The sequence below is a fragment of the Manis pentadactyla genome, chromosome 10, assembly GCF_030020395.1.
Source record: "Manis pentadactyla isolate mManPen7 chromosome 10, mManPen7.hap1, whole genome shotgun sequence".
NCBI classification, from domain to species: Eukaryota; Metazoa; Chordata; class Mammalia; order Pholidota; family Manidae; genus Manis; species Manis pentadactyla.
This window is the reverse complement of record NC_080028.1, coordinates 10,037,746-10,061,631: the sequence shown is the minus strand read 5'-3', so window position 1 is coordinate 10,061,631 and position 23,886 is coordinate 10,037,746. Positions and strand designations below refer to the sequence as shown.

The following is a 23,886-nucleotide window of genomic DNA, read 5'->3' as shown; positions in this document are numbered from 1 at the left end:
GTACGAGCAGATGACAAAGGTGCTGTGAGTGGGTAAATGCTTAGAGGCTTTAGGAAACGGGCCTGGAGTCAGGATCTCCTTTTGCCATAGCCTGGTGCAGCCTTGACCCTGGAGCTTCATTTGCCCGCCACTGCCTGGCATCAGATTATATACCTATTCACTTGTTTATTGTCTGTCACTCTCCTGAGTTCCACCAGGGCAGGGGCTATATGTCTCATTCACAGCTGATTTCCTGGCCTAGAACAGTCTCTGGTGCTTAAAAAAAAGAAATTTCTACAAACATTCCGTGAGCCCCTGGGTCCTGGAGGGTGAACCGCAGTTGTCCTGATGGTGAGTTGCTTCTAGTCTAGCCTGTGAGGTCTAAGTAAATGTCTTCAAGATCATCACAGATGGAAGAGAGGCCATGCGAGGGCACCTGGCATGCTGTGTGGTATGTGCTGGGAAAGGGGCCTCAGAAATGGCAGTTACTCTGGGTCTTAAGGTATGACCAGGGGTTTGCCTGGTCAGCACTGAGGAAGAAGCCTGGTACACAGGCTGAGGACATAGGCATGTGTGGTGGGCTTGGAATCCTGATGTGTTGAGGATCAGAGAGGATATATGGTAATAAAAAACGGGGCCCCTAAGCAAGGGGGAGGCCAGGCTGGAACTGAGGCTCTTGTGCCATCCCAAGGCAGTTGGGCCTTGTCTTAAAGCCTCTTGGAGGGGATGTAGACTAATGACCAGGCCTTTTTGAGTGGAGCCCCGTGCCAGAGTGTGCTCGGAGGAGGCTGTGGCCATGGTCCCTCCGGGTGGGAGGGCAGGCTCTGAGAGAAGAGGAGAAAGTGAGCATTCTGCAGGTGGGGGAAGGGTGGCGGGGCCTGAGGAGCCCAGCGAGAGGTGCAGAGTGAGAGAGAACTTACCAGACCCTTTGACCCTGATGGGAGGTTCCCAGGCAACCTGCCAGTGGGTTTAAAAACTCACATTGGCAGGCTCCTCTCCCCAAGGTCACTGTGCCGAGTGGTACCTGACATGGCATGCAGCGTATGGTGTTTGTCCGGGCTTCCAGAGAGGGTCTGGGCTTCTCCATATGGCACATTCAGGCTTCTTGCAAAGTCTGGGGGAGGATGGGATTCCCCCACCCGATCCCGCCAATAATTTGTCACATTAGGCAGCTGGGGCTCAGTCTGGGGATGTGGCTTAGGAAGGTCACAATGACCCTACTTCCCCAGCAGCCCTTGGGGTCCCAGCCTATCATTCTGGCTGGAGAGCTCTTGCTCAGCCTCTGGAAGCCATGGCTGTTCTCCTAGGCCTGGCCCAGTCTGATTGGCTGGGTCATCTGCCTGTAGGCAGGGCATTTTTGTCCTTCCCAGGGGCTTTCCTTTGGATCAGCATAGCGGTGCTAGTCCATGGCCATCCCAGAGAACCTGGCTTCTGGGGGCTGGGGATTGCCCCAGAAGGACAGGAATTTAGGCCAGGGAGATAGAGGAGGGTGATATTTATTCGGCAGGTTTCCCTGGGGCCACGGGAGGTCCCATTCTGAATGCAGGTTGGTCCAGGTGACTTGATAGCCCTGAGTATGTCGGCCAGTCTTCAGCCCTTGCTTGGGGCCACCCTGGGCAGCCTCTGCTACATGTGGGGAACAGGGCAGGGAAGAATGCAGATAGTGCAAACTCAGCCCCAGGGTTTTCGAGCTCTGAGCAGAGCCTATGTCCCTTAAACTAGGTATGCAGGGAGGAGCTGCAGCACAGTGGTTGGGCTGCCAGCCTGCTGAGATCCAGGGGCCCTCGTCCCACAGCCTTGACTGTGGACGGCTCTGGACGTCCAGGCTGCTGGCCCAAGCCCCTCTCGGGCCACTTCCTGCACCTGGGAGGAAGGTGGGTGGGTGGGTGGAGTGGCCAGGTCAGGTGGCTCCAGTTTCCAGCTGCTGTTGTTGCCGCCCATCCCACTGAGCATGCCACCGGTTCCCTCCACGCAACCAGACACCTTAGCCTGGTGAGGCTGTGATGCAGGTGCTGATAGGTGGGCCCAGAGCCATGGCAACAGGTGGCCTCCTCCTCCTCTCTGCCCGCCAGCCTGGCCCGCCCTGCTCTCATCCCTGCCAGTGGGCAGAAGCTGAGACTGTGCAGAGGGACAGGGACTTAGATGAGAGAGAGGTCTCCCTAGCAGGCAGAGAGGGTCTGGTGGCTGGAGCCCACTAACTGGCCATGGCCAGAGAAAATGCCTGGATGAGAAGCTGCTTCATCTAGGCCCAGGTGGGGGCACCTCACTCACAGGCCCCTGTGGAACATGCTGCGTCTGGGAGCCCGTGGAGCCCAGGGCTGGGCCTCCTTGGGTAGCACCCGGAAGGTAGGGCTTGCCCTGGTTGAGGGGCCCTCTTTTTGGCCCTTCCAGAGGTCTGGGGGGACGAAAGGATCTCCGAGTCCAGCCTGGGCCTGGCCCCATCTTGCAGGGGCCACGGGAGATGAGGGAAGGGCAGGGCTAGTTGGACCAGAGGAGGGCCAGTGAGCTGAGCATAGGCAGGAGCATTAAGGCATCTTCCTGGTGAGCACCTGGGCCTTGTCAGTGAGAGGAACTGGACGTTATGCTTGACCCTGCTGGTCCGGGCTGTTCTCTGAGCTCTCTGGTGTCTCTTACAGGCAGAGTTCTCCTGGCCCCTCTCTTCCACTCTTGGGTGAGGAAGTAGGCTGGTGGGAGGGGGTTGGTCATCTGTGTGGATGTCCCAGTCACCTGGCACACCGGCTAGGCTCTCACATATTGCTGGAGAAATATCTGAGGGAAAGGGGCCACATCTGCCTCAGTGGCTGGGGGGGACCTGCTTGGATTTGGGGGGTTAACTGGGCCCTCAGTTCTCTCTCCTGACTTCCCAGGATCTCAGTCCTACATACCTGGGGACAGGAAGGGTGCAGCAACCCCTCTTACCCAGTCCCAGTTCTCTGCTGGGCCTGACTCATCTGCCTCCTCATTTCCCCGTAGCCGGATCTGCTCAACTTCAAGAAGGGATGGATGTCGATCTTGGACGAGCCCGGAGAGGTAGGAGGGCTGCAGCGAGATGGGCAGGAGGGAGGCCGTGCTGCTTCAGTGCCCTGTCTGGTCCCTGGGGCAGCCCGGGAGGCGGAGCTGCTTCCCAGGCTTCCAGAAGCCCTGGCCTCTGGATGGAGGGGTCCAGGGTAGGGGCCAGAATGGCAACCCTGAGGGCAGGGCATTTTTCGTTCAGTTGGAAAGAGGGCCTTGGGCTGTGGTTGGTGGGCAGAGGCTGCTAGTCGCCTCTCAGCCTCCTGGAACAGTCGACAGTAGGTAAAAGTCACCAGGGATGGAGGCCTTCTGGCCCTTCATGCCCTGCACCCCTTGGCCCTCCAACCTCTTGATGACCCTCATTGGGTATCCAAGAGTCTGGGGTGGAAGTGTTCTCATAGAGGTCATCTGGCCTGAGACACATGCAGATTCCAGAAGACAGCAGTGCAGCAGCCTTCCTGTTGCGGGTGGGGCTCTGAAGTCTCGCCAACCTGGCGCTCCACTGGCCAAGTCACAGCTTCCTCTGGCCTCGGGCCACGTCTGTGAAATGGACATAATAGATAATGATGATCTCTCCAGGGTGGATAACAGAGTCAGAGAGGTTGAGCATCTAAAGGGTCCTGCACAGCCCCGGTGCCTGATATGGCCTCAGCTAATAACCTTCCCTTTCTCCAGTGTATTCATACTTAGAACCAGAAGGGCCGGTGGCCTTTCACTGGCTCTGCCCTTTCAGCTGCCAGGCTAGAGCCTGTGAGCTGGAGTTGGCTTCCTGCCCACCCAGCCTGGGAGGAGACGGCTCCCTGCCCCTGTCCTGCATGTGCCTGTGGCTTGGGTCTGCATGCAGCCCGCATGCCAGGGTGGGCTTGGAGCCAAAGGGAATCTCATTGTGTTCCCTACCCACATGTTTTAGTCCCTCTAGTCGACAGCCTTCTGTTCCTGTGCCTGCTCTCTGGTCGTCTGGTGGCTGGGCTCCAGGCTCACACAAGGCCTGGCACCCTGCCAGTGAGCCTTCCTGGCCTCCCCACTCAGGGTCTCCAGAGGGCAGAGATTAATTGCCCCGCCCAGAACTGGCCGTTACTCATCCTCTTCCACAGGGTTTTGGAATGTCCGACTTAGACCGGCCCTGGCAGTTCAGCCAGCCCAACCCCTTGTTGCACAGACAGGAGACAAGCCCACAACGGCACTGGGCTCTTCTAGGCCCAGAATTCAGGAAGCCTGAGGCCCTTGGAACTCCAGCGGGCTTCCATCTCAGGTATCAGTCATAGACTAGGCCTGGAAGGGCTAAAGAGATCTTCCAGCATAGAACGCCTGCCCCATTTTCCAGAGGAACAGGTGAGGTCCCAAGCTAGCTTGGGCCACCGTTTGAACAGTCCCCAGCAGCCTACGGCCTGACCCTATGCCAAGTGCCATGAGAGGCATACAGGAAGAGTGGGATGCTTCTCACCTCACAAGAAGGCCTAGGGACTTCTTACAAGCCTACTTTACAAGTTGGAAGAATGCAGCTCAGAGAGGTCAAGACACTTCGCTAAAGACAGTCTGCAAGGGATAAAATAGTTGTAATTAGGTCTCTTGGATGTTAAAGCCATGTTTCTTAGGAGAGGCAGGGTGGAAAGAAGTAGAAAGTGTCATCCTGGCACATCCTTGAAAATGTACCATCTTCATGAGGAAAGGAAACTAAGTCCTGGAAATAACAAACACTGTGGCTTGGGCTTGGTGATGTGGGGAACCCTAGGAGAGCTGAGGACTGGGTGACATGTGCTGACCCAGGCAGTGGGTAATCCTCGACTGGCATTCCAGTAAATGGCCAGAATCCCAGAGGTGGGCTGAGCTTGGCACATTCACTATCAGGCTATTCTGGTGGCCCCACCCCTTTCCCATGTGTCCTGCCAGCCTAACTCAGAAAGCTGCCCAAATTGTACACGTACAGATTAGACACCCTCACAAAGTGAGCATACACCTAACTAGCACCAAAAAGAAACAGAATACAACCAGTGCTGACATCTCCTTGCGTCACCTTCCAGTCCTCCTTGCTGGGAGACCTGTGGCCACCACGGTGATGCAGAGGGGCATATGGAAAAGGACTTGCAGAATTCGGGTCTCTGACTTGCTAGGCAAATGAACTGAACACTGGTAATGACCCTTTCCTGGGCTGCACTGTGGGGACTTGCATGTAGAAGCCTTGGCAAACATGGTGGAAGGGATCAGGAGGGTATGGGAGTATCAGGAAACCAGAGAAGGGCTTCCAGAAGGAAAGGGAGGTTGTAGTCTCTGAGGAGAGGCTGACCCACTTCACAGATGCTGTGCCTGAGGCCCCTAGAAGAAACGGAGAGGCCAGGCTTCACATCCAGATTTTCTGATTCTGTGCTGCCTCCTGCCCCACCCTTGTGCACCCCCCGACTCCCTGCCCAACAGGATGGATAGGGTGCCAGGGCCCTACTGTGAGCAGAATGGTTTGCCTGGCAGCGCCCCAGACACCTGCAGAAAGGTGAACACACATTCCACCAACCCTGCAACCCCCTCCCCTGGCTCATGGCCCCCTCTCCTTCACAGTGGAAGAAGCATTGGTTTGTGCTGACTGATTCAAGTCTCAAGTACTACAGGGACTCCACTGCTGAGGAGGTAAGGCAGTGAGGTGGGAGGGCTCCCTCCGCCATCAGGGGCTGGGGGCGTCTGGGTGGGGTCAGCCCATGTGGACCATCACGGGCCCTCCTGCTGCAGGCAGATGAGCTGGATGGTGAGATCGACCTGCGGTCCTGCACCGACGTCACCGAGTATGCAGTGCAGCGCAACTATGGCTTCCAGATCCACGTGAGGCTGCATGCAGTGGCGGGTGGCATGACCGGAGGGTCCCCCAGAGGAGGTGTTGGTGTGGAGCGTCATCAGAGACTGGCTCCCATCACTCATTTACCCAGAGATCCTGTCCTTAGAGCCAGTCGGAAGCTCTGGGGAGACCCTGGGTATCATTGGCGGGGTGGTTCAAATGTTAGGGAGATTTGGAGCCAGCGGGGCTCTTCTAAGGCTAGTGGAGGGGACCTTCTGCTCACCTCCAGACTCAAGACCTTTGGACCTCTGCTCCCGGGAGGGAAGGGCCACCCTCCCAGGAGTTCCTTCAGATCCCCGAAGTGGGGAGGGAGCAGTGGGGCTGGCCATGTGGGAACCTACCTATGGGTGGACTTGCAGACCAAGGATGCTGTCTACACCTTGTCGGCCATGACCTCGGGCATCCGGCGGAACTGGATCGAGGCTCTGAGGAAAACTGTGCGTCCAACATCTGCCCCAGATGTCACCAAGTACGTTCCATGCTGTACCAGGGCGTTGGGGGAGGCACTTACTTATGCATCTCTGAGTGGGGCTCTGGAACGCCTCTGAGGGCCTGTGGCTTTACCTTCTGGGCTTCAGTTTGTTAATAAGACTGGGAGAGGGCAATGAACATTTTTGGTAGTCACCCAGAAATACACTGAGGATTTGAGGTTTGACTGCCATCCGTTCATGTTCCTCTGCGTCCTGAAAGGGTGGGGAGGGGCCTTGGCTCTTTAGAGAAGTAGCCACAGAGTCAAAGGCCCTTGCCAGGTGGCTCACTGTCTCTGTGTCATGGGGCCTCTGTCTAAGCCTGTGTCAGGGAGAGGGGGTGGTTCGGTGGCCTGGGTGGGGGGTGCACTCCCTCTGGAGGTTGCCGCGGGTGGAGAGGCTGGAGGGCTGAGTCACCTGGAGGCGGAGCCCCCACAGAGTATAAATCCCAGATGCCCATGGCAGGGCTGGGAGTAGCAGCTGTACAATGGAGCATGGTGCCGAAGGGGGCAGAGTGTGACTCCCCTGGACATGGCCATACCCGGGCTGCTCAGCCTCAGGCTAGTGGTTTTCTCTCTTGAGTTTTAGGTCCTCATCTGTGATGCTTAGTGTCACGTCTGCTTCATGAGGACATGTACGGAGGGCCTTTGTAAACTTTGAAATGCGAGCAGCTGACTGTGATTTAGTATGTAGGCTTGGCTGCTATAACAAAGAAACCCCAAACACTGGCTGAAATGTGGGAGAGGTTTATTTCTCCTGAACAGTCCAGAGGTGTGTGGTCAGACCTGGTGGGGGCCCTCGACTCACCTTTGCCTCTGGCTCAAGGAATTTCTTAGGTGCTCTCAGAGCCCTAGCCAGGAGCCAAGCCAGAACATGCTCAGTCCTTTAAAGGGTGCCACCTCTCACATCCACTGGGCCGACTGTAGTCATGTGCCTGCGCAGAGCTGCGAGGGATGCTGGGAAGTGTAGTTTTTGGCTGAGTGGCCATGCTATGATGGTAGAAGAGAACTGCCACAGTTGTTAAAAGTCTCCACAATTTGTGCTCTGTGAACCCAGAGGTCACTGCTCGCCTCATCAGCAGTCACCGTGGGCATCTCCTCTATTCCACTGTGAGCCAGACCCTGTCTCACACCATACTTTTCTTCTATAACAAAGTTTTGGTTGTGACTTGCAAAGGGCTCCCTGGTTGCCGTAACACATTCACTCATCTAGTCTTCACATCCATCCTGTGACAGGCATTGGTGTTCCCATATGACAGCTGAGGTCACTGAAGCTCAGGAAAGCCAGCTTATCCTGGTCCCTCTGCTGCCAAGTGGTGGAGCTGGGATGGTTCCCCGGGTCTGTTAGTGATGAAGCTCTAGTTCTAACCTCTAGGCTGGGCTGCTTCTTTCCCTGGGCTCTGTCTCCGGGCCCTGGCACACAGGTGGCACTCCAGAAGTGCTTGTTGTGGGCAAGATCCTGCCTGATACGGCTCTGCTGGCACCCTAGGCTCTCGGACTGCAATAAGGAGAACACGCTGCACAGCTATGGCACCCAGAGGGGCTCCCTGAAGTCAGGGGAGCCTCGGGTGGGCTCTGAGATCATTGGCCGGGGCGGCCCACGGAAGGTGGATGGGCAGCGGCAGTCCCTGGACTACGTGGAGCTCTCACCGCTGACGCAGGGCTCCCCGCAGCGGGCCCGCACCCCAGCCCGCACTCCTGACCGCCCGGCCAAGCAGGAGGAGCTGGAGCGGGACCTGGCCCAGCGCTCTGAGGAGCGACGGAAGTGGTTCGAGGCCACGGACGGCAGGGCCAAGGAGACACCCGCTGGCGAGGGGCCACGCCGGGGCTTGGGTGCCCCCCTGACCGAGGACCAGCAGAGCCGGCTCAGTGAGGAGATTGAGAAGAAGTGGCGGGAGCTGGAGAAGCTGCCCCTGCGGGAGAACAAGAGGGCACCTCTCACTGCCCTGCTCAACCAAAGCCGCGAGGCACACCGGGGGTCCCCAAGTGACAGCCACGAGGCGCTGGAGAAGGAGGTAGGTGTCACTGCTGGCCTCTGGGACCTCTGCACCCCCAACGCCCTGCCTGTCCCTACAGTCACGCTCTGGCATTTATCTTGCATACCTAAAGTGATGGGGAACTCACCTGGATGGGCTAACTTATGAATTGGCATCTCCTTTCCTGGGCCTTGGTGGGTTTTGGTTTGGGTTGTTGGTTTTATTTTGTTTTGTTTGCTTAGTTCTGTCCTCAGCAATCATGGAGAAGGGAAAGACCACTTACTGAGCATCCTGTGCATATCAAGCCTTGTCCTAGGCCCTCCACCTACACTGGCTCATGCAATCCTCCCAGCAGTCTCGTGTCCCACGGGGTAGACCTCTTCACTGTTTTTACTGCAATGTGAACCTGAGGCTCAAAGACTTTTCCCTGCCACATACATAATAATGTGGTAAATACCTGTGACCATGGTGTCCTACCCCAACCCTGTCTGGTCTTCTCTGGGACATGGCTCTCCGGGATTGCCCAGCCACCCAAGAAACAGCTAGGAAGTCCCCTTTGCCCGTATCTCCACAGCAGGGCTGCTTCCCCTTTTCCAGCCAAAGCTTTTTGCCTCCACCAGCCCCCTTCCTACTTCCAGGCCCCCACTGACCCTGTCTCCTCCCCTTACAGGTCCAGTCTCTTCGAGCCCAGCTGGAGGCATGGCGTCTCCAAGGCGAGGCTCCTCAGGGTGCACCCAGGGCCCAGGAGGACAGCCACATTCCCCCAGGATACATCTCACAGGTGAGGAGCTGTTTTGTAGGGGATGAGGGCAGGCTTCTCACTGCTGTGTTTTCAGAAAACAGCTAATATTCTGGGAGCTCTTCCCATATACTGGAACCCATGTGAGGCTTTTGCCATGCATCATCTAATGTCTCTAGCGGGTAGGCATGATCACTGTGCCCATTTTACAGACAAGGCCACTGAGCTATGAGAGGTTAAGTGACTTGCCCAAGGTCAACTGAGCTGCAGATGTCACAGGTAGGATTGGAGTTCGGGCCCGGCTGACTACAGAGCCCATGTGTGAGTCCCCGTGTGACGTTGTGTACTTGAGCCCCTTCCCCACACCACCCTGGGGAAGTGGGGAGGCCCCTTGGAGTCCTGCCCCTGCCTGCCAGGCCGAGGCCCTGCACAAGGGTGATCAGCGGGACGCAGAAGCCTCCGTTGGCCCCCAGGGGACCCGCGGCCTGCCCAGGATGGAGGTTCTCAACTGGGACTGGCTTTGTTCCCCTGGGGATATTTGGCCGTGTCTGAAAACACTTTTGACAGAAAAATACATGTGTGTGTATATACATACACACTTACATATGTTCATTATAAATACTACTTATATAAGGAATGTTTAGTACAACGTACAAATAAAAAATACACTTTTTATTGTGAATTCCATATATAGCAAATTGATTTTTTTCATTGGTTTTTTCAGAATGCTTGTATCCACAGCTAACTGGTGAACAAGTGTTGTTCTAGTGTGAATATTTCACAGTTTGGTTTATGTTAATGAGTAAGACAAGAAGCCTTTTGTGAAAACTTTACTTGTTCAATGTCGTGAGCAGCTCCTCTGCTGAAATGGGCAATAGTTTTCTACTGAAAATATTTAAAAATATGCTACTAAGAGTATTTCCTCAGGTTTTTGTTCTAGTTACAATGTGATAGTCGTCATAGATGGTGCACTTTCAAGTGTAATCTGCATTATTAACATTTTCTGATCCCTTGCTTAAGTCTGGACAATTAACAAAATAATAAATCAAGCCCTGCTTTGTGACATTTATTCACTTCCCTGGGAACTACTCCCACTCTAACTGATGTCCCTGACCCAGGGTTGGGAAGGTATGTACACACCACCACCTAGGATTTCTGCCATATCGATACAGAAGATGTAAATTACTTCAGGAGTGTGCTAATAATAAAATGTAATGAAATAATTAGAAAGTGGTGAATTTTGAGCATCTATGACCTTTGTTTTTAATGTAAATAATTTAGTTGTAAGTCTATATGATTTAATTGTTAACAACGGCTGTGCTTAACAACCACATCACAGAATGCTAAAAATTTGACAGCTGCCTCCAGTCAGCGCACCATTGCCTGAAGCAGAAAAGAATGCTGGGATCACAGGCTCTGGGCTGGGCAGCCTTTTGGAAGTTCCCAGGGGAGGTCGCTGGCGGGGCTCTCGGGAAGGCTTCTTGCGGGCGGCATGAGCCGGGCACAAGTGGGCACGGGTGGGGGTGGGGGCATGGGTTCCGGCAGGAGGTAGAAGGCGGCGGCCCATGGGGCCTATCGTGGAGACCTCCACCGCCACGCCAAGGACTTGGGATCTCATTCCGCAGACCTGAGGAGGCTTGGGGTCTGACAAAAACTTCAGGAAAGTGGTGTTGGAGTGGAGGGGGGCGCAGGGATCAAGGCCAATGTCTGGAGCCGGACTGGCTGAAGGAGACAGAGGTGTAGGCAGGGGTGTGGGGGGGAGGAGAGTTGGTTCCTGGGTGACTAGGCCTGAGGAATGCGGAGGGGGGGTCCCTGGGGGCCCTGAGGCTGCCTTGCAAGGTCTGGGGCTGAGGGGTTGAGGGGACATTGAGCTGAAGGCAGACCAGGGCCAAGGGCTGTTGGGGCCTGACGTGGAAGGCTAGCTTGGGTGTCTTCTGACATCGGGAGGGGTAGAGGCGAGGGACCCAGACCTGAGGTGTTGTCAGAGGTTCCCTAGAGGCCAGAGAAAAGGGTGGGTGGGGCCCAACACAATGGCCTGAGGCAGCTGTCCCAGAGACCCTCACGCAGAGGAGGAGCCCATGCACATGCCAGGGACTGCCTCTGGGTGAGTCCGTTCACCCACGGTAATCAGTGCAGCTTCGTCTTTGTCCATTTTACTATTAGAACCTGCATTAGACTTCCTTTGGAAGAAGGTTTCTGTTAACTAAATGGAGTTTGAAAAGCAGTCCTCTGACTTCTCAACTGAGGCCCAGAGGCAAGACGTTTGAGCTGGAAGCAGACCTGAGGGTGCAGTCCAGGCTCCCCTGTGCCCTGGTGCCCCCGGGACTGTCAGCATTTCATCCTGTTAAGTTGGGATGGGCATGGGGTGCAAGTGGAATTGACAGGGGAAGAAGGGAGTAACGGGGAAACAGTCAGCTGAAGGTGGGGTGGGCAAAGAGGAGGGGCACCAAAGAAGAGCTGAGCCGTCGGTGATGGGGAGCTGCGTACAGGGGTAGGCAGCTGTGGATTCTGAAGACCCTGGAGAGGTGACAGCCGGGGAGGGAACCCCAGCCTGGTACCTCAGGCCAAGTGGGTACCTCTTTTAGCTTGTGGAGCTTGCCACCACAGGACAGCAGCTGGGGGGTCTGAGGCTTCAGCGCCTCCTCTGGCAAAAGGGACCCTTCCAGCCTATTGCAGTGAGAGCCACAGGCGTTTCTCTACTTTGACCCCCGTCAGAGGTGGCAGCCGGACAGCTTGGGCCCTCAGAGAGATAGGTCAGGGCGAGCAGCGCCTGGCCTTTAGGAGCTAGTTCCCACCTCCTGACATCTTAGCTGCTGGGTCTGTCGACCTGATGTGGCTCTTGAGGAACAGCTGTTCTACCCCCCATGTTGCTCTGATCTCCATAGGTGGCTGCCAGCTCACCTTAGGGATCCTTGTGAGTCGGTCTTATGGGGCCTGTATTACAAATGAGACTGAGGCGCCAAGAAGGGAAGGGGCTTATTCAAGTTCACTGTGTGGTGCAGCCAGGATTAGGACCCCATCTGTGGGGCTCCAAAGCCTTGTTCTATTGTCTTAACTGGGTGACACGGGACAGATGCAGAGGGCCATGGGACAGACAGTCCCTGCCTCCCACTCAGAACACCTGGACCCAGGAGGCCTGGCCCTTTCCCTTCCCCAAAACCGGTCCTCACAGCCCCCAGGTGGCTGCTGGAGACGCAAGGGTCTGAAGCTGCCGTGAGGTGCCATATAGCATGAGGGAGAATACAGTCTCTTCCATGGCCCTCGGCCTCCATTTCTTCCATGGCCCTTCTCCTTCCCTTTTTAATGATCTTAAATATGTTCTAATTATATAGGAAATAGGATTACATTTTCAAAAATAATTCAAAATCAAGAGGTTGGAACCAAACACATGAGCTTGCCTTCCTCGGCCTGCTCCCTGCCTGGCCCCCGTGGTTACCATTTGAGCATACCTGTAGTTTCCGGCTCCCGTTGCTGTTGTAACAAATTACCACAAACCTCAACAGCACAGATTTATCATCTCACAGTTTCGGAGGGTAGAAGTCTAACATGGGTCTTGCTGGGCTAAAATCCAGGCACCCCCAAGACTGCATTCCTTCCCGTAGGTGCTGAGGGGGATTCATTTCCTTGCTTTTTCCAGCATCTGGTGGCCACCGCTTTGCTTGGCTCATGGCCCCTTCCTTCATCTTGAATACCGGCAAAGGAGAGCCAAGTCCCACGCACTTCGCGGCACTCTGACCAACCCTAGTCCCTTCTCCCTGTCCCTCTGCCCTCCTGCTTCCTCTTCCATATCTGAGGACCTTTTGTCGGGCCCAGTGGGGAATCCAGTATAATCACCCTATTTTGAGGTCAGCTGATCAGCAACCTCAACTCCCCTCTGCTGTATAAGGTAATATATTCATTGGTTCTAGGGAGTAGGGCATGGCCGTCTTTGGGGGCCATTACTCTGCCTCCCACAGCTTCCTTCCGTGCCTTTCTCTGTGTCTTTACATACACGTCCTCGGAGGCCTGGCTCTGTGGGTTTTATTTCTGTGAGTAGGGTCATACCATACGTGTTATCAGAGGCTGGCTTTCATCAACTAACTTTCAGGACGCCTTTGCACAGCAGTCCACGTGGGCAGCTTTGTCTTTTAACAGCTGCCTGAGGGCCTGTGGCAGGCTCCATCCCATCATTTATTTAAGGGTTCCCTTGTTAGGCATTTAGATTGTTTCCAGTTTTAGTCTGTTACCAACGTTGCCATAGGGAATGCCCTTGTCCAAGAGTCTTTGGACACATATGGCTTTCTGTGGGGGTCATTTCAAGGGGTGGACCTGCTGGGTCAAGGGATAGGGCCATTAAAAATGCAATGATGCCACCATACTGCCCTCCACACGTCCCATCACAGCAGACTCTCTGAGCAGTGGGTATTATCAGTTTCTTAAATACCTGCCAGTCTTGTCTTCGAGGCTCCATTGTGGAATAAGTCATCACTTGCAGCTCACTCAGCACCTGGCACACATCAGGCCCTGGCCCAGGCCCTGGGGACCCTGAGCTGGATCAGATCAGCAACTTACAGGCTGGCAGAAGCAGTGCTTTTGGAGACAGGGGAGGGGCTACCCAGAGACACAGCAAGGGGGCCATTAAGCTGGGCTTCAGGCCAAGTGAATTACCCAGGAAGAAAAAGTTGCAAAAGAAGACTCCAGGCGGTGGGAGTAACGTGAGCTGAAGCTGAGAGGTGTGCACAGGCAAGGAATTGTTTTTTATAACTCTGGAAGGAAGAGCTGGGGATTAGGCCCCAGGGTCAGACAGGAGAGCAGGGACTTGCCGCTGCGGGATGAGCACAGGAAGGGTTTGAAGCAGGAGAGCGACGGGCAAGGTTTGTGGATCTGGGGATGTGAGGCAGGTGCAGGTGCCCGGGGACCAGGGCAGGCCTGCCCCTGAGGCTCCTGCCCTTGGGTTGGGAGGACCACTACCCCAGGCCCCAGGGGCAGCCCTGTGACCCCGGCCTCCCATCGGCAGGAGGCATGCGAGCGTAGCCTGGCAGAGATGGAGTCCTCGCACCAGCAGGTGATGGAGGAGCTGCAGCGGCACCACGAGCGGGAGCTGCAGCGGCTGCAGCAGGAGAAGGAGTGGCTCTTGGCTGAGGAGACGGCAGCCACAGCCTCAGGTGAGGGCCCTGGGCAGGAGCAGCCCAGCGGGACTGGGCCCCACGAGGCTCCACGCTAAGCTCCTCGCTGAACCGGGCAGGCCTTTAAATAAAAAGCAGGGGTCTCGGTGTCAAACTTGGGGTAAGAGATCAGGAGGGGTTGGAAACCCCCAGAATTGGCCCCTGATCCTGTTTGAAAAGGGAAAACCAGGGGAATAAAAGACCCCTCTCTCTAGTGGGTTGTGACTCCTCCCTCAGGCCTGCAGCCACTGGAAGGTTCACTTAAAGCCACACACACACTCAGCTCCAACTACACGCCCAGGCCCACTGAGTGCTGGGGTAGATACCGCTCAGCCACAGACATGGGTGGACGGGGAAAGCTGTGAGCATTTGCCAAGCCCTGTTACCCACGTGAGTACCCTTAATCCTTGCAGTGTCTGAGGGAGTACCTCATTTCACAGATGAGGAAACTGAGCTCAGAGAGGTTAGTGACTTGTTCCAGATGGCACAGCTTGGAGATAGCAGAATTGGAGCTGGAGCCTAGAGCACTCTGGTTGTAAAGTCTTGCTTTGAACCCTACCTTCTCCTCTCACAAGTCAGAAACAGGAACACCAAGGTGTTGGACATCTCCCTCCCTCTGTGTCCTGCACACACAAATACTTGCATGGGGTTTGCAGTAAAACAGAAATGATGAAAGAGGTCACAGGATGCAGAGCTCACCACCTGCCAGTGCTTCACGTGCTCAGGTCCGAGGCCCCCCATCCCAAGCCCTGGAGGCAGTATATTTTGCATTTTAGGAAGATAACCCAGCAAGTGTGTTAGCGATCCTCACCCAGCAGGGGCTGGTTTTTACCTTGAAACTAGCGCAAGATTTCACAGTGAAATTTCTCTAAGTCATGCTTAACTGGAATAACAATGACCATAAATAGCCTTGTGTCTGTCGTTCAGGTCAGGGATTGTGACTAACAGTTATGAAAAACTTTCAGTGTCCAGAGCTTTTGGAATTTGGAAGTATGGATAAGACTATGGATGAGGGCTTATTTAATCTTTACAGCCACCTGGGTGAGTGTAGAAAGAGACTCAGTCCTTGGAGCTCACAGTCTGAAAAATAAGCCAGTGGATGCTAATCTCTGGGCATCTCCTCTGTGCCATGCATTCCTCTGAGGGCTCTGCACACGTCCTGCAGTAACTCATGAGAAAAGGTGCTCTTGTTATCCCCATTTTCCAGATAAGGGGCCTGAGGCACAGAGGAGTTAATCCCCCCCCACAAAGCTGTGCAGATTTGTACTGACTGCAGAGTTTGTCCTCTTGACCACGAGACTGGCTTCCTGTTAAAGAGACTCCAGGCTCTGCAGGGCTGGTGGGCTGTGCGGTATCTTACCCAGACATCACAAACGGCAAGAGGCACCAGTGGTCAGGCACCCCTGCCGGGTCCTTCAGACAGAGCTTGTTACCCTCTCTTGACAGGCTCGGAGAGGTCAGGCAGCCTCCCTGAGGCTGCCTGCTTTGTGACAGCCTGGTCAGTCGCCCTTCTCCCTCTCCCTGCTCCGGGCTGCGTGGTACATGTGGTGTCCCGAAGGAGGGGTAGCTTGGTGCCACTGACCGCTCCCCAAGTTCCCCTCCACCTCTCTGCCCTGCTTCCAGCCATCGAAGCCATGAAGAAGGCCTACCAGGAGGAGCTGAGCCGAGAGCTGAGCAAGACTCGGAGTCTCCAGCAGGGCCCAGACGGCCTCCGGAGGCAGCACCAGTAAGAGGGCCCCTGGGCTCTGGGGGGTCTTTGGTCTAGCCTTGCTCTGAGTCAGGGGCCTGTGTTAAGGGCCCCTAGCAGAGGACATGTCAGTTCGCCCCCAGCTAAGATTGCCGGTGCAGTCACTTGACACGGGGAAGAGAAGCCACGGAGCCCCAGACAGACCCCCATGCCAGGGCACGTAGGCAGTTCTTCAGGCCCCTTCCCGGCCAGCTGGTCTCTGCCTCCTCCCTCCTCTTCCCCTCCTAGTGTCCCCTAGAGCTGGGCTTCAGGCTCACCCTCAGCCACTAGGTGTCCCTTCCTGCCACACAGCACAGTTCTGGGATGCTGGGGCTATGGAGGTTTAGAGATAGGCTCCTCCAACCCACCGCCTTGTACAGGAGGCACCAGAAACCAGAGAGGCTGTCACCAGGTCACAGCCCCACAGGGGGCTGCAGACAAAACAAGGGCAGGACCCCCGCAGTCCCGAGCTGCCTTGCGTCTGCCATGACCTAACTCTGCCCTGGCCTGTTGAAAGGCAGAGCGCCCACGCTGTCCTTTCCCTCCTGCACCCTGGGCAGGTCAGACGTGGAGGCGCTGAAGCGGGAGCTGCAGGTGCTGTCAGAGCAGTACTCGCAGAAGTGCCTGGAGATCGGGGCCCTGACACGGCAGGCCGAGGAGCGTGAGCACACACTGCGGCGCTGCCAGCAGGAGGGCCAGGAGCTGCTGCGCCACAACCAGGTGGGCCTGGCTCGGGTGGGGTGGGGCAGGGCTTGGCCCTGCGCACCCCCCTGTGCACTGACCATCCCCCTACGCCAGGAGCTGCATGCCCGCCTGTCAGAGGAGATTGACCGGCTGCGTGGCTTCATTGCCTCACAGGGCACAGGCGATGGCTGTGGGCGCAGCAACGAGCGGAGCTCCTGTGAGCTGGAGGTGAGCAGCCACCCCTGGTGCCAGGCACCAGGTGGTTCTCGGGCCTGCGGCTGGGGAGAGCACCCTGACAGGCTGGGTGTCGGTGCACTGGAGAGCACCGTGGCTCTGAGGGGTCGGGCCCAGCGAGGAAAGGCCCACGCAGCTTGGAAGGATACCTGCTATGTGCCCAGCACTGCTGGGCTGGTTGGGCAAAAGCCCTGCAGCCAGAGTGCAGCCCTCCCATCCAGGTCCAGCTACTGCCTGCTGTGTGACTGTGCAAGTCACCCCACCTCTCTGAGCTCCAGGAGCTCACTGTAGAGTGGGGCTCACTCCTCCCTTTCTGGGAGAAGCAGGAGTGAGAAAATGTGTGTGTGAGATCCCAGGATCACCCTAATAATTTATTTTACAGAAATTTATATACAGCTTTCCTCTGTGTATGGAACTTCTGAAAGTCCTATACCTGTCAACTCATTGGATCTTCCTAATAGTCCTCTGAAGTAGATTCTGTTATATCCCCATTTCACAGAGGAGGAAGCTAAGGCACAGGGGGGTCAAGTACCTTGCCCAAGGTCACACAGCTGGTCAGTGCAGAAGTTGGGATTTGAACCAGACAGAGTGTCCCCAGAGTTGAAGCTTTTAAGCCTCCCCAGTCCTGGCTCCTGGCTGAACCTGTTTCCCCCTCGGTCAAGTCAGGATAGCAGCACCTGCCCCTCAGGGTCTGGGGAAGGGTTAATGAGGTAGTCCACAGGGAGGCCCAGCTCTCTCTGGTTTAGTAGGGCCATACCATGGCCCCCTTTTGTTCTCTTTGGCCTCAAGTTAAGGGCCTCAATGTTAGGGCCATAGCAGAAGTGACCATGAGATTCCTACTCACATGGAATGGACAAAGGTAAGAGAGCAAGGAGAAACCAGAGAGGGCTTCCTGGAGGAGTCTGCCACTTGAGTGTGATGGGTCTTGGTGCCAGTGGGAGCTGCATTTTAGGGGCCTGAAGCAGGGAAAGGCCAGGCCGTTGGGCGCTGTGGGTCAGGGTAGCTCTGGCCTCTGGCCCTGGATCAGCCCGGCACTCATGACCCCAGGTGCTGCTGCGCGTGAAGGAGAACGAACTCCAGTACCTGAAGAAGGAGGTACAGTGCCTCCGGGATGAGCTCCAGAAGCTGCAGAAGGTAGGGCCCGCTGGCTGGGGCAGGCTGTCGGGGGCCTTCTGGGTCCACTTGTGTGCCTCTCCTGTGAGCCCCTGCTCTGTGCTGGGCACTCCCTTTCTCCATCATTTTATCAAACTCCTCATGCCTCTGCCACGTAGGTGTCACTATCCCCATTCACAGACCAAGAAATAGGCCAAGAAAGAATGAGTAACTTGTCCAAGGCCATATTTGCTTTAATTTATTCAGCAAATATTATTGAGCACCCACTATATGCCAGGCACTGTGCTAGGTTTTTGGGAGACAGCTGTGAACACAAAGGACCAAAACTCCTGTTCAGGTGGAGTGTGCATTCCACTGCGGAATCAGCTATGTTTTGGGAGGGCTGGGATTGGGGTCCAGGTCTGAGTTTGTGGCATTTGACACCATGTGTGTTGGTGGCCCCATGAGTATGTGAGCTGGACTTGTGAAAAGGGCCTCCGCCCTGGGCCAGGTTGACCTGTTCTCCTCCTACCCACTGCCTGTAGCCTTGAGCAAAGCTTCGCCTCCTGCTGCCTCAGCTCCCGTCTCAAGCGGGACAAGGCCACGGGCAGCAGAGGGGCCTGACTGCTTTGTGCTGGTCAGCAGGGAGCATGGGGGCATGTGCCAAGTGGGCAGGGCCCGGGAGAAAGGGCTTTGGGCCCTCACTTCCCCGCCCTGTGTCCCAGGACAAGCGCTTCACCTCGGGGAAGTACCAGGATGTGTATGTGGAGCTGAACCACATCAAGACGCGGTCTGAGCGGGAGATCGAGCAGCTGAAGGAGCACCTGCGCCTCGCCATGGCTGCCCTGCAGGAGAGGGAGGCAGTTCACAGCAGCCTGGCCGAGTAGAGGTGGGTGCATTGGGAGGGGGGTGGGCACGCGGTGGGGGGCAGGGGACCCCAGGGGGGCACCAGCCCAAGGCTCATCCGCACCTGACTCACTGTGCCACCTGACCCAGGGCACTTCCTTCTGCTGGCCTCTGTTTCTCTTTCTATAAATGGGGACAGTGACACCAACAACTCAGGGCTATTGGGGACAGTCAGACTCGGGCAGAGGCTGCTTTATAAACTTGAGCCTGTTTCTTCAGAGGTAGGGAAGTGCGGTTCAGCATCTGATTATTGTCCCATCCCCTGATATGACAGCAGGCAGTTCTTGACACTGTGTCACACCCACAGCCTGATTGGGCCACACCCCTTCTCAGGGTTGACACAACCCCTGGCTGACCTGGCTAGGCTTGGGTGGCAAATCCAGCACACCTGTCCCACCTGCAGACCTGGCCACTGGCACACATCACCAGCCAGTCACCCAGCTCCTTCACCAAGCTTGGCACCACAGACACCACTCTGGGACTTAGTCTTAAGGTCATCCTGATTTAGTTCAAGGTCATCCTCGAATATTTTATGATGGCTTTCCTAACACTGTATCTACCTGGAACTTCCTCCACCTGACAAGTCCTTGTTGACTTCCTAAGGTGCTCAGGAGGCCACCCCATGGGCAGGCCGTTTGGGAACAGGGCTGGCCCAGGCTTAGTGGGGGACTGAGAGGCGTCGGAAGGACCTGCCGCGGCCCTGGCCTGACCTCAGCCAGCCTGGGGTGCAGCCGACCGTCAGCTCCTCCACTCTTGTCTTCCAGGTTCTCGTGGTCCAGTCCCACTGCAGACCCCCAGCCAAGGGACCAGTTGCCCTCCTTCCCTGCTGGATGGACGTCAGGCACCAAGCTTTCTCCCCACCCTCTGTGCGCACGAGTGCGTGCACACACGCGCACACACACACACACACACACACACACACACTCTGCGTACCTGAGCGTGCCCCTCGCACTGGGTCTTACCTTGCACCTTCTTCAGGATTTTATATGTGAAGAGATTTTTATATAGATTTTTTTCCTTTTTTTTCCCTCAAAACACTTTATACTTTTTAAAAAGCAGTTCCTGGTGGCCATGTGCCTCCAGCACTCACTCCCCCCTGTGTCTGGCTGGCCGCCTGCTTGGGCTTCTGGGCTGGTGGCCCTGCCCCAGGAGTCTGACCGAAGCCCAGAAGCACCCATGGCAGGGCTGACTCCCGGGGGAGAGGCAGAGAGCCAGTCACCCTCTTCCTACCCTACCTCTCACTAACTACTTCCTGCCCTGGAGGGACCCACATCCTGGGACTCTGGACAGAGGGACAGATGGACAGAGGGAGCCAGCAGCTGTCCCCAGGACCCGGCCTCCTCTGCGGGGGTGCTGGGCATGGCACTGCTGGAGCCGTCGTCCCATGAAGGCCTTTCTGTCCTGCTCCATGAGCCTTCTTAACTTAATAAAATGTCCCAGCAGCTGTGTGTCTGGACGCTGGAGCCGGGCGGGCTATGGAGGCTGAGGTTTCTTGTGGCCTCATCCCCCCACAGCACTGCACCCTTCCTGAAGGGCTGGCACATGGGCTTCTAAGGGTGGAGGTGAGAACCTAGTTCCTCTAGGGATGGCTTTGCCGCCCCACCTGGGGTTTGCAGACCAGCGGCAGGCATCACCAGGGAGCGTGTTAGAAACACCAACTCCAGGCCCCACCCCAACCTGCTGAATCAGAATCTACACCCTAACACAGCCCCCCGTGGTTCATGTGCACCTCAGAGTCTGAGAAGGCCTGGCATGGCTGCTTCCCAGACCTTGGGAGGAGGACTAGGGGCTCTTTGCCCATGACTGACCCTGGACAAGTCACAACCTCTCTCCAAACCTTAATTTGGACTGGAGGGATCCTCTAGGAAGGCCCTCCTTGCTCTTAAGAAGGGCACAAGGAAGGGAGGCTTTCCTCCTGGCCTTTGGACAGTGGGGTGAAGTCCCTGTGTTGCCACCATCTTGCCTTATCGATGCTAAAGGTGGCTGAACCAAAAAGAGGAAGAACGGGGACCCCCGAGCCATCAAATCACCCACCCACAGCGCTGCCCCGACTCAGGACTGCTCCTGAGGCCAACGCTGAGGAGCCTCCCTGAGCTGCTCAGAAGTGGCATGTCTGCCTCTGCAGCCCCAGGGTGCAGACAGTCGAGCCCCGAGCCTGGCCCATCCCCATGCTCAGTTGTCTCCCACCAGCCCTCCTGATACCCCTTGATTCCTCCTCTGCCTCCATGACTGCCTCAGCCCAACTCCAGGCTCCCCTCCTAGCCCCTGGGCTGTGGCAGCCTCCTCACCGCTCCCTCCCACCCACCCCTCTTCAAAGGCACCTGAGAAGCTAAGAAATGACAGCTAATGAAAAGTTGCTCCACCTCAGTCACTTAAAAACAGTGAGATCATGCCTGCCCCTCCCCCCCCCACTAGAATAACTCAGACTAGAAAGGGTTGCCAAGTGTATTTGTTGTCACTCATGGTCCTGTGGATGGATGGGGCTCAGGCGGGCAGTTCTCTTGGTGTCTTTTGTGCAGTTGCTGTCAGATGGCGGCTGGGCCGGAGTCATCTGAAGGCTCAGCTGGGGTGGACGTCCCAGACGCTTTCTTGACTCATGTCTGGTTCCTCAGCTGGAATGCCTGCGACAGCTGGGGGCCATGGATACCTCCTTCCCTTTCTCCACGTGGCCACTTCCGTGGCTAGCCTGGGCTTCCTCACAGCTCGGCAGTCTCGGGGTAGCGTGTACTCTGGTTTCTTCTGTGGTGGTTGACTTCCCTGAGAGAGTTTCAAGAGACCCAGGTGGAACCTACAAGCTTCTTACAACAGGCTTGGGAGTGTGGTGGCATCACTTGCATGACATTAGTCAAAACCAGGTCAGCCCAGGTCAAGGGGCGGGTACACCACCAGGGAACAAATGCTGGGGTGTCCACTGGGAGCCACCTTTCTCCTCTGCATTCCTGCATCTCTGCGACTCCAGCTCCTCCTCCTCAGTCCCCCTTTGGATTCACCTCTGCCCAGCCCTCTACTGTTGGAGTTCCCTCAGCTCTCCTGTCTTTTCTTCTACATGTTCTCCCTTAATGGCCTTGATCTCTTGTCCTTGGCTTTTGTGCCTCTAGCGCAGACCTGTCTCGGGAACTTTAGGCCTGGGCAGCCTGTCTCCCGGTCCTTCTCAAGGGCCTGCCTTCTCTCCGACCTGCTCTTCAGTTAACTAGGAGAAGCCACAGTCAGCAGGGAGGGAGCATCAGAGCCAGCCTGGGAAGTGAGGGGAGGCTTCTGGAGGAGGAGGATGCTGGGAATTGAGCAGGAACTAGCTAGGCTAGGAATATGGAGAGAGTATTCCAGGTCAAGTGAACATCACATTCAAAGGCACTGAGATGGGAAGGTAAAGCCCAGTCAGAGACAGCAACTGGGTTTGGCCAGAGTGTAGAGTGCGTAAAGTGATCTGAAATGAGGCCAGAGGGACAGGCTAGAGGTAAGATCCAATCAGCAAGGGTGGTGGGGAACCACTGGTTCAAGCTCTAGCTTCATTTGTCACATTAGGGAGTTTTAGACTGTACTCTGGTCCAGGACAGAGGTCTGGGTGAAGACAAGGTGTGGGTGTCATCAGCATGTGGGGGTTAGTGAGGCCCCGAGTTGGCCTTTGGGGTGACGTGGGGTTGGGGCACTGGCAGATCCGAGGGTAGAACTCCATGAAGAGCAGAAGGCAGGTTTGGGGCAGGCAGAGCGAGTGAATGCTTCCAGAAGGCATTGGCCAAGAGGAGCTGGAACAACAGGCCCACAAAGAGTCCATTGAATTTCCTCAGGCCACAGGGTAAGGAGCTGTGTGGGCATGGGGACAGGGTATGGGAACAGACAAATTTAAGTTTTGTCACTTCCTTGTCACCAATGGGTCAGACTTTACTGCCACCTCACTTCTAAGTCCTAGAACCCCAGTCACACCAGTCCCTCCCCATCTAGGGGCTCCAGACCACCCACCCACTCTCAGCTCCAGGGACCTGTAGCTCCTCTGGGGGTGGGGGGCAATGTCACCCTATAGTGGCTCCCCCTCAGAAGGCGTGCAGACAGACCCCCACCTCCCAACCCTCCTCTAATTGCCACCTTTATGTCTCTGGATGTCCCCTCTGTCATGCAGCACAGAGCTGAAGGAGGCAGGGTGAGGAAGGAATAAGAGCTCAGGGCTGGTGTCTGTCCTTCCATACCCTTGGTCCTAGCTCTGTACCTTGGGCAAGCTACAAACTTCTGTGCCTCAGTTTCCTCATCTGTAAAATGGACACAATAGTGCATACTTCACAGAAGTGTAGCAAATATTACAAATAAGTCGATACGTGTAAGATGCTGAGAAAAGTGCCTGGGATCTTGTAAGTGCAATACAAATGCTAGCTATTATGATTACTGTGGTAGTTATTGTTCTGGGGCAGTTACAAGGATTACGCAAATGTATCAATAAGTAAATGATGGAAGTAAAATGCATGGCGCTGGCCTGTATACAGCACACATTTCAAAACCAGGAGCTACTGGCTTATTACGACCAGTCAGAAGTCAGCTGGGTGCCCCTCCCTCCCGTCCCCAGGAGAGCTGGTTAAACTTGGTCTAACCCCAATTCCATGGCCTGCGAGAATCCAGACCTCTTCCTTTCATTTTGGCAGGTTCCCACTGCCACTTTTCAGGGCCTCCTGAGACTTCCTTTCTCTTGGGGTGGGATGTGTTACTAGGTACAAAGCCAGACTCTTCAGTGGTTCCACAATAAACCCTCTTGAAAAAAATGTCCTCTTAGGAAGCTTGAAACATCTTGTTCCCTGTGCCCTCTTTCCCCCTGGCAGTCTGGGAGGAGTCCAGCCTAGCCACTCAGTACTGCCCAGACCCCCTCTCACTAAGCCCTGGCCAGCCACTGCTTTTACTGCTCTTGGGTGTAGCTGCTTATCTTTGTCCCTAAGATCTCATCCAGCCTCTTCCCTGGTCCCCAACCTCTGTTTTTTGCCCTCCTGTCCAGTCTGCACACACCAGTGTGGGTTCTCTAAAACAGAGAGCTGTTTAGTTTTCCTTTGTGAAGCCCTACTCTGGTCCTCTCAAGTCTAGGCACATGAGCCCCTCAGCCTGCCCAGCCCCCAGCCCTGTCCCTTTGGGT

General features: G+C 55.8%; 1 protein-coding gene across 2 annotated transcripts in view; it reads left to right on the top strand.

Moving 5' to 3' along the window:
* TRIOBP (TRIO and F-actin binding protein) overlaps positions 1 to 20,223 on the top strand; it is a 50,161-nt gene extending 29,938 nt beyond the window's left edge. The window contains exons 10-22 of one of the 2 annotated variants that reach the window (XM_057486385.1): positions 2,953 to 3,010; positions 5,504 to 5,610; positions 5,710 to 5,799; positions 6,172 to 6,281; positions 7,768 to 8,293; positions 8,925 to 9,035; positions 13,990 to 14,137; positions 15,761 to 15,863; positions 16,424 to 16,583; positions 16,662 to 16,775; positions 17,829 to 17,915; positions 18,599 to 18,762; positions 19,544 to 20,223. In XM_057486385.1, coding sequence (XP_057342368.1) covers positions 2,953 to 3,010; positions 5,504 to 5,610; positions 5,710 to 5,799; positions 6,172 to 6,281; positions 7,768 to 8,293; positions 8,925 to 9,035; positions 13,990 to 14,137; positions 15,761 to 15,863; positions 16,424 to 16,583; positions 16,662 to 16,775; positions 17,829 to 17,915; positions 18,599 to 18,760 — 1,776 coding nt within the window. In that variant the 3' untranslated portion in view covers positions 18,761 to 18,762; positions 19,544 to 20,223. The remainder of the gene's footprint in view (positions 1 to 2,952; positions 3,011 to 5,503; positions 5,611 to 5,709; positions 5,800 to 6,171; positions 6,282 to 7,767; positions 8,294 to 8,924; positions 9,036 to 13,989; positions 14,138 to 15,760; positions 15,864 to 16,423; positions 16,584 to 16,661; positions 16,776 to 17,828; positions 17,916 to 18,598; positions 18,763 to 19,543) is intronic. The other variant, XM_036891535.2, reaches the window with a different exon arrangement.
* The last annotated feature ends 3,663 nt before the right edge of the window (positions 20,224 to 23,886 follow it).